Here is a 9672-nt window from a genome sequence, read left to right as displayed (position 1 = left end):
GATATATCAGTGTTACAGTTAGGGGTGTGGGATATATCAGAGTGTTACAGTGAGGGGTGTGGGATATATCAGAGTGTTACAGTGAGGGGTGTGGGATATATCAGAGTGTTACAGTGAGGGGGTGTGGGGTATATCAGAGTGTTACAGTGAGGGATGTGGGATATATCAGTGTTACAGTTAGGGGTGTGGGATATATCAGAGTGTTACAGTTAGGGGTGTGGGATATATCAGAGTGTTACAGTGAGGGGTGTGGGATATATCAGAGTGTTACAGTGAGGGGGTGTGGGGTATATCAGAGTGTTACAGTGAGGGATGTGGGATATATCAGTGTGTTACAGTTAGGGGTGTGGGATATATCAGTGTGTTACAGTGAGGGGTGTGGGATATATCAGAGTGTTACAGTGAGGGGTGTGGGATATATCAGTGTTACAGTTAGGGGTGTGGGGTCTTTGACTCCGACTAAATGATTGAGTGAGGATCGGAAAGACTGACTGCTTTGAGAGATGTAATTTATTCCTTTGATACTGTTTATTTGGAAATTGTTCTGCTCTTTGTCCCACAGCTCTGGGGCACAGTCGCTGCGCTCTCCTCTCGTGCCAGAAACCTCCTTCATCAAACGTCGCCCTCCGTCTGCAGTCCTTCCTCGTCGTCCCGCCATGCCACCACGAAGGGGGGGGGGGCGGGGGTCCGTGGTGCCCAGTCGGAACCTCGTCAGGTGCCCACGCCCTCCGGAGTCTCTCATTCAGCGTTGCCGCGCCCGCTGCTCTTTGGCACCACCCCGGTTCGGGGCCCCGCCCCCAGCGCTTCCCGTGCCAGTTTCCTCGGGGTCCCGCCGCCCCTCCACCTCCTCCTCCTCCTCCTCCCGCAGGGCCTCGGGCAGCTCGATGCGCCCCCTCTTGGCGTAGTGACGGATGCGTGACTCCAGCCCCTCGCAGGTCTGCCTCTCCATCAGCCTCTTGTACTGCCGGGGCCTGACACCCTCCAGCAGCTCGTCCGCCTGGCGGCTCATCGGGGGCTGGGCGTGGGCCCAGCCCAGCAGGGCGCCCGGCCCGTCCTCTGCAAAAAAGACAAGGGAAAGCAACGTGATTGGGCGCCGATCTCCGCCTCCGTGTCTCCAACGCCACGAAACCCAGCCGTCCGGTCACTTCTGCATGGCTGGGAGCTGATGGTACGCAAAGACCACCAGCCCGTGTCCAGCACAAGAGTAAGCCATTGGGCCTTTGAAACATCTATCCAAACAATCCTCATTATTTATTCCGGCGAAACCCCTTCCTGATTTTAAAACGCCCCGATTAAATCTCATCTTAACCTTCTCTGCTCTTCGGAGAACGATCCCAGCCTCTCCCTGTCTCTCCGCGTTAAGTGAAGTCCCTCAATCCCCGGGGTCCATTCCCGTCAATCTCCTCCGCGCCCTCTGCAAAGCCTCGACCTCCTTCCGCAGGAGTGTGGCGACCGCGAGTGAACGCAGTACTCCAGTTCCGGCCGACCGCCGGTGTTTTATCTACCTGGTGCCTGGTCGCTGGGGGCCTGGCCCAGTCCCTGGAGCATGCTGAACAGGATGCGGGTTTTGATGGCTTGACTTGTCCACATCGCCTGCAGATGGGCCAAGGTGAAGGTGTGGGCCTCCGCGTCGAAGATCCACTCCAGGTTTTCATAGGCGCAATCGTACAACACCAGCGGATAATCGACTGCCATACTGAGGGGGGAGGGGGGAGAAGAAAAAGAGACATGATCGAAAACTATATTGTATAAATATGAGGGAGCTCCGCACTGTCGGAGGGTCAGTACTGAGGAAGCTCCGCACTGTCGGAGGGTCAGTACTGAGGGAGCACCACACTGTCGGAGGGTCAGTACTGAGGGAGTACCGCACTGTCGGAGGGTCAGTACTGAGGGAGCTCCGCACTGTCGGAGGGTCAGTACTGAGGGAGTGTCACACTGTCGGAGGGTCAGTACCGAGGGAGCGCCGCACTTTCGGAGGGTCAATACTGAGGGAGCGCCGCACTGTCGGAGGGTCAGTACTGAGGGAGTGTCACACTATCGGAGGGTCAGTACTGAGGGAGTGCCGCACTGTCGGAGGGTCAGTACTGAGGAAGCTCCGCACTGTCGGAGGGTCAGTACTGAGGGAGTGCCGCACTGTCGGAGGGTCAGTACTGAGGGAGTGTCACACTATCGGAGGGTCAGTACTGAGGAAGCTCCGCACTGTCGGAGGGTCAGTACTGAGGGAGTGCCGCACTGTCGGAGGGTCAGTACTGAGGGAGTGCCGCACTATCGGAGGGTCAGTACTGAGGAAGCTCCGCACTGTCGGAGGGTCAGTACTGAGGAAGCTCCGCACTGTCGGAGGGTCAGTACTGAGGGAGCTCCGCACTGTCGGAGGGTCAGTACTGAGGGAGTGCCGCACTGTCGGAGGGTCAGCGGATAAGCTCTCACTATATAACCAATAAGGCACAGGGCAAGGCCATTCAGCCCATCCTGCCTGTACTGGCCATCCATGTCACTCCCATTCCTTACCCAACCGGGGGGAAAAAAACCCTTCCATCTCACCCTAGAAAATGGCAACTGGCAGAGGAGAGGGCTGAGTGGCCGACTCCTGCTCCTGTCAGACCTCAGAGGCGCAGGGAGGAGGAGGAGGCGGAAACTGACCTGTACTGCGGTTTCCGAGGATTCCTCTCCACGTCGAGCAGCTCGTCGATGACCTCCGGCTCCTCGAGGTGCTGGCCAATCAGCAGCAGGACGGCCGCCATGCAGCGGACCTGGTGGTACAGGAAGGCCTGGCCCTGCACCTCGAACTGGCACATGTCGTACGGGGTGGGGGGGGCGCCCGCCTCGCCCTGGCCCCGGACCGGCCCCACCCTGGCCCTCAGCACCGTGCGGCGGAAGTTCAGCACGCCGTTGGCCACGTCCATCTTGCAGAGGTTGCGGAAGTCGTGCGCGCCCTCAAAGCGGCGGGCGGCCGCGCCCATGAGCCGCACGTCCAGGCCCGAGGCCGGGAAGTAGTAGCGGTAGGTGCGGTGCAGGCAGCTGAAGCGGGCGCTGAAGCCCGGCCCGACCGGCGCCCAGGCCAGAGCCCGGATGTCCGGCGGCAGCACCCGGTTCAGCATGTGGGTGTAGCGGAGCTCCTCGCCCGCCTCTGGGGGCGCCACCCCCGGCCCCGCCCCGACCTTTGACCGCAGGTCCAAGGAGATCACCTGCGGGGAAAGCAGCGAAATCAGGGTCACTACGGCTCGCGGCAGGAGGCCATTCGCCCCCTCCACCCCCCACCCCCCCCCCCCCACCCACCCCGCTCAATCCCCCGCAACCCTGCGTGTTTCTTTCCCTCAACTGCCCGTCCAATTTCTTTCGAAATCGCTCACCCCTCTCCGTTTCCAGCGCCCTCGGAAGGCAGCGAGTTCCAGCTCATTACCCTCACATTCCCCGTCCCCTGTATCTCTTAACCCAAAACCTACAAACTGTGTTCCCCCGCCCCCCCCCCCCATGTAACTAAAATGCCCCCCCATCCCCGCACGTAACCCCCGGGGGTCCCTCTGTCCCGGCACGCTCTTTCGAACTGTGCCGTTATGTCTATAACGCCTCTCCCAATTCCAACGTGCGTCACCTCACACGCGTCAGTGTTAAACTGCATCTGCCACCTCTCTGTCCACCGATCTCTGTGTCCCGTTGCAGGCAGTTCGTCTCATCCTCACCGTTTGCCACTCCTCCCAGTCTTGAAGCGAGAGCAAATCCCCCTCATTGCCGCTCCCCTAACCCCCCTCACCTGTCCGAAGGCGCTGACCCCCTTGTCCGTGCGGCCGCTCCGGTGGTAGTTGGCCGTCTGCCTGCTCTCCAGCAGCCGGGTCTTGACCAGGGCCTCGAAGAGCTTCTCCTCCACCGTGTTGCCCGTGTTCTCCTGGCTGGCGAAGCCCCGGTAGCCCCAGCCCAGGTAGGCCAGCCTCAGCGCCACGTGGCGCCGGCCGTGCTGGCTGAAGTCGAAGGGCCGCTGCCGGCGGGGGGGCTTGGGGCGGGGCAGGGGGTCGGGAGGGGGAGGGGGCCGGGGCGGGGGTCGTGGCCGGGGCTCCCCGGCCCCCGGGGGGTCCCCGCCGGAGGAAAACGGTGGGGCTCCGCCGTGGGGACCTGCGCCAGGCGGGCACTGGCTGACTCCGCCGTGGGGACCTCCGAAAGGCGGGCGCTGGGCGGCTCCGCCGTGGGGACCTCCGCCAGGGGGCTGTTGGGCGGCTCCGCCGTGGGGACCTCCGCCAGGTGGCTGTTGGGCGGCTCCGCCGTGGGGACCTCCGCCAGGCGGAGACTGGGCGGCTCCGCCATTAAGACCTCCGCCCGGGGAAACGAGAGCCGACTCGGCCGCCGGCGACGCCATCTAACTTTATCCGCTAAATAAACTCCGGATCAAAGGCACGGAATCCATTCAAACTGCCTCCGACGGCAAACATACCGCCGCCATACTGCTTCCGGTCCCCACTGCACACCATCCTCCGGTCCACTTAACGCCACTTCCGGTCCGCCTCCATAATGCTTCCTTCCTGCAAACAGTCCCCCACATGGACATTCCCCACCCATTTAATCACCCACAGCCCATGTCCACTCTCCCCTATCACTGACTCTACACCCATTTAATCACCCACAGCCCATGTCCATTCTCCTCTATCACTGACTCTCCACCCATTTAATCACCCACAGCCCATGTCCACTCTCCCCTATCACTGACTCTACACCCATTTAATCACCCACAGCCCATGTCCACTCTCCCCTATCACAGACTCTACACCCATTTAATCACCCACAGCCCATGTCCACTCTCCCCTATCACTGACTCTACACCCATTTAATCACCCACAGCCCATGTCCACTCTCCCCTGTCACTGACTCTACACCCATTTAATCACCCACAGCCCATGTCCACTCTCCCCTATCACAGACTCTACACCCATTTAATCACCCACAGCCCATGTCCACTCTCCCCTATCACTGACTCTACACCCATTTAATCACCCACAGCCCATGTCCACTCTCCCCTATCACTGACTCTACACCCATTTAATCACCCACAGTCCATGTCCACTCTCCCCTATCACTGACTCTACACCCATTTAATCACCCACAGCCCATGTCCACTCTCCCCTATCACTGACTCTACACCCATTTAATCACCCACAGCCCATGTCCACTCTCCCCTATCACTGACTCTACACCCATTTAATCACCCACAGTCCATGTCCACTCTCCCCTATCACTGACTCGACACCCATTTAATCACCCACAGTCCATGTCCACTCTCCCCTATCACTGACTCTACACCCATTTAATCACCCACAGCCCATGTCCACTCTCCCCTATCACTGACTCTACACCCATTTAATCACCCACAGCCCATGTCCACTCTCCCCTATCACTGACTCGACACCCATTTAATCACCCACAGTCCATGTCCACTCTCCCCTATCACTGACTCTACACCCATTTAATCACCCACAGTCCATGTCCACTCTCCCCTATCACTGACTCTACCCCCATTTAATCACCCACAGCCCATGTCCACTCTCCCCTATCACTGACTCTACACCCATTTAATCACCCACAGCCCATGTCCACTCTCCCCTATCACTGACTCTACACCCATTTAATCACCCACAGCCCATGTCCACTCTCCCCTATCACTGACTCTACACCCATTTAATCACCCACAGCCCATGTCCACTCTCCCCCTATCACTGACTCTACACCCATTTAATCACCCACAGCCCATGTCCACTCTCCCCTATCACTGACTCTACACCCATTTAATCACCCACAGCCCATGTCCACTCTCCTCTATCACTGACTCTACACCCATTTAATCACCCACAGTCCATGTCCACTCTCCCCTATCACTGACTCTACACCCATTTAATCACCCACAGTCCATGTCCACTCTCCCCCTATCACTGACTCTCCACCCATTTAATCACCCACAGCCCATGTCCACTCTCCTCTATCACTGACTCTGCACCCATTTAATCACCCACAGCCCATGTCCACTCTCCCCTATCACTGACTCTACACCCATTTAATCACCCACAGTCCATGTCCACTCTCCCCGATCACTGACTCTCCACCCATTTAATCACCCACAGCCCATGTCCACTCTCCCCCTATCACTGACTCTACACCCATTTAATCACCCACAGTCCATGTCCACTCTCCCCTATCACTGACTCTACACCCATTTAATCACCCACAGTCCATGTCCACTCTCCCCCTATCACTGACTCTCCACCCATTTAATCACCCACAGCCCATGTCCACTCTCCTCTATCACTGACTCTACACCCATGTAATCACCCACAGCCCATGTCCACTCTCCCCTATCACTGACTCTACACCCATTTAATCACCCACAGCCCATGTCCACTCTCCCCTATCACTGACTCTACACCCATTTAATCACCCACAGCCCATGTCCACTCTCCTCTATCACTGACTCGACACCCATTTAATCACCCACAGCCCATGTCCACTCTCCCCTATCACTGACTCTACACCCATTTAATCACCCACAGCCCATGTCCACTCTCCCCTATCACTGACTCTACACCCATTTAATCACCCACAGCCCATGTCCACTCTCCTCTATCACTGACTCTGCACCCATTTAATCACCCACAGCCCATGTCCACTCTCCCCCTATCACTGACTCTACACCCATTTAATCACCCACAGCCCATGTCCACTCTCCCCCTATCACTGACTCTACACCCATTTAATCACCCACAGCCCATGTCCACTCTCCCCTATCACTGACTCTACACCCATTTAATCACCCACAGCCCATGTCCACTCTCCTCTATCACTGACTCGACACCCATTTAATCACCCACAGTCCATGTCCACTCTCCCCCTATCACTGACTCTCCACCCATTTAATCACCCACAGCCCATGTCCACTCTCCCCTATCACTGACTCTACACCCATTTAATCACCCACAGCCCATGTCCACTCTCCTCTATCACTGACTCGACACCCATTTAATCACCCACAGTCCATGTCCACTCTCCCCCTATCACTGACTCTCCACCCATTTAATCACCCACAGCCCATGTCCACTCCCCTCTATCACTGACTCTACACCCATGTAATCACCCACAGCCCATGTCCACTCTCCCCTATCACTGACTCTACACCCATTTAATCACCCACAGCCCATGTCCACTCTCCTCTATCACTGACTCTACACCCATGTAATCACCCACAGCCCATGTCCACTCTCCCCTATCACTGACTCTGCACCCATTTAATCACCCACAGCCCATGTCCACTCTCCCCTATCACTGACTCTACACCCATTTAATCACCCACAGCCCATGTCCACTCTCCTCTATCACTGACTCTACACCCATTTAATCACCCACAGCCCATGTCCACTCTCCCCCTATCACTGACTCTACACCCATTTAATCACCCACAGCCCATGTCCACTCTCCTCTATCACTGACTCTACACCCATTTAATCACCCACAGCCCATGTCCACTCTCCCCTATCACTGACTCTACACCCATTTAATCACCCACAGCCCATGTCCACTCTCCTCCATCACTGACTCTACACCCATTTAATCACCCACAGCCCATGTCCACTCTCCCCTATCACTGACTCTACACCCATTTAATCACCCACAGCCCATGTCCACTCTCCCCTATCACTGACTCTACACCCATTTAATCACCCACAGCCCATGTCCACTCTCCCCTATCACTGACTCTGCACCCATTTAATCACCCACAGCCCATGTCCACTCTCCCCTATCACTGACTCTCCACCCATTTAATCACCCACAGTCCATGTCCACTCTCCCTCTATCACTGACTCTGCACCCATTTAATCACCCACAGCCCATGTCCACTCTCCTCTATCACTGACTCTGCACCCATTTAATCACCCACAGCCCATGTCCACTCTCCCCTATCACTGACTCTCCACCCATTTAATCACCCACAGCCCATGTCCACTCTCCCCTATCACTGACTCTACACCCATTTAATCACCCACAGCCCATGTCCACTCTCCCCTATCACTGACTCTACACCCATTTAATCACCCACAGCCCATGTCCACTCTCCCCTATCACTGACTCTCCACCCATTTAATCACCCACAGCCCATGTCCACTCTCCCCTATCACTGACTCTGCACCCATTTAATCACCCACAGCCCATGTCCACTCTCCTCTATCACTGACTCGACACCCATTTAATCACCCACAGCCCATGTCCACTCTCCTCTATCACTGACTCGACACCCATTTAATCACCCACAGCCCATGTCCACTCTCCCCTATCACTGACTCTACACCCATTTAATCACCCACAGCCCATGTCCACTCTCCTCCATCACTGACTCTGCACCCATTTAATCACCCACAGCCCATGTCCACTCTCCCCTATCACTGACTCTGCACCCATTTAATCACCCACAGCCCATGTCCACTCTCCCCTATCACTGACTCTGCACCCATTTAATCACCCACAGCCCATGTCCACTCTCCCCTATCACTGACTCTCCACCCATTTAATCACCCACAGCCCATGTCCACTCTCCCCTATCACTGACTCTGCACCCATTTAATCACCCACAGCCCATGTCCACTCTCCTCTATCACTGACTCTGCACCCATTTAATCACCCACAGCCCATGTCCACTCTCCCCTATCACTGACTCTACACCCTTTTAATCACCCACAGCCCATGTCCACTCTCCTCTATCACTGACTCTACACCCATTTAATCACCCACAGCCCATGTCCACTCTCCCCTATCACTGACTCTACACCCATTTAATCACCCACAGCCCATGTCCACTCTCCCCTATCACTGACTCTACACCCATTTAATCACCTTTACAACCCGATCTCTGTTCCGTGATGGTGTCCAACACTGGTCCAAGCTTCTTCCAGCAGCCAGGCAACACCCGCTGCTAAACACAGGCCTCGCCTCCACCAAGACGCAGACCCCACCCCATCCAGTGTACAGACCCCCGCCTCACACCCCCCTCCCCCCGCTCCCCACCACTGCCCGCTCAAACCTGGGCTCCTCCCATGCAGACTCTTTGAATTATGGTACCCTGATGGCTACAATGGAATGAATGGGGAGGCAGACTGTTGGTGGTATTGTATCAAACGTGTTTAATGTGCAGCCCTCAAGGCTGAATAATTCTCTTATCCCTTACATCACAAAGGCAGAGGGTCCGGGTCATTAGCACATCGCTCTGTGTGGGATTGTGCTGGGCAAACTGCCTGCCGCATTTCAACAGCGCGTCGGAAACGCCTTCATTTGGCCGGAGCGAAGGTCGTAGCTTCGCCAGTAGTTACAGAAAACCCAAGCGAAGGTAAAGAGACAGAACAGCCACACGAAAAGGTTCCGGGAATTTTTTCCAGCTTGGGATGTCCTGAAGTTTGTGACAGGCGCTGGAGATATGGAAGTTTTTCCTTGAACGGCACGCAGTGTGGGGAGGGGAGGCTCTGAACCTGAGACCCTGCACCTTTTAGCCAAAGAGCCTGTGACTCCCCTGCCAGCTCTGTGCTTGTCCCTTTCAGAGTGCGACACTGCCCCACTGCTGTCCTCAGGGCACGGTGTCGAGCACCTACCCTCCCCCCCCCACCCCGCACCCCAGAAATAATCAGGATACCATTACCCCCCACCCCACCCCTG

At 56.5% G+C, this 9672-nt stretch overlaps 1 protein-coding gene across 1 annotated transcript; it reads right to left on the bottom strand.

Annotated features, from left to right (window-relative positions):
- Window positions 1–492: 492 nt before the first annotated feature.
- On the bottom strand, window positions 493–4459 carry pus3 (pseudouridylate synthase 3). Its single transcript, XM_068027234.1, has 4 exons — window positions 3752–4459; window positions 2641–3185; window positions 1506–1696; window positions 493–1056 (listed from the first exon to the last, which is right to left on the bottom strand). The coding sequence occupies exons 1-4, from the start codon at window positions 4346–4348 to the stop codon at window positions 743–745; spliced, it is 1647 nt and encodes a 548-aa protein (XP_067883335.1). The 5' UTR covers window positions 4349–4459; the 3' UTR covers window positions 493–742.
- Window positions 4460–9672: the final 5213 nt, after the last annotated feature.

The sequence above is a fragment of the Heterodontus francisci genome, unplaced genomic scaffold (assembly GCF_036365525.1).
Source record: "Heterodontus francisci isolate sHetFra1 unplaced genomic scaffold, sHetFra1.hap1 HAP1_SCAFFOLD_823, whole genome shotgun sequence".
Lineage (NCBI taxonomy): Eukaryota > Metazoa > Chordata > Chondrichthyes > Heterodontiformes > Heterodontidae > Heterodontus > Heterodontus francisci.
Note: the sequence above shows the minus strand (reverse complement) of the source record. Positions and strands in the feature narration are given on the sequence as shown.

Excerpts from the sequence above, each read along its gene's own strand:
- pus3 (XM_068027234.1), bottom strand. The coding sequence starts at position 4,348 with ATGGCGTCGCCGGCGGCCGAGTCGGCTCTCGTTTCCCCGGGCGGAGGT. Across the intron at positions 3,186-3,751 it reads GGGTCAGCGCCTTCGGACAG|GTGATCTCCTTGGACCTGCG; the intron begins GTGAGGGGGGTT and ends CTTTCCCCGCAG. Across the intron at positions 1,057-1,505 it reads CCCCAGCGACCAGGCACCAG|AGGACGGGCCGGGCGCCCTG; the intron begins GTAGATAAAACA and ends TCTTTTTTGCAG.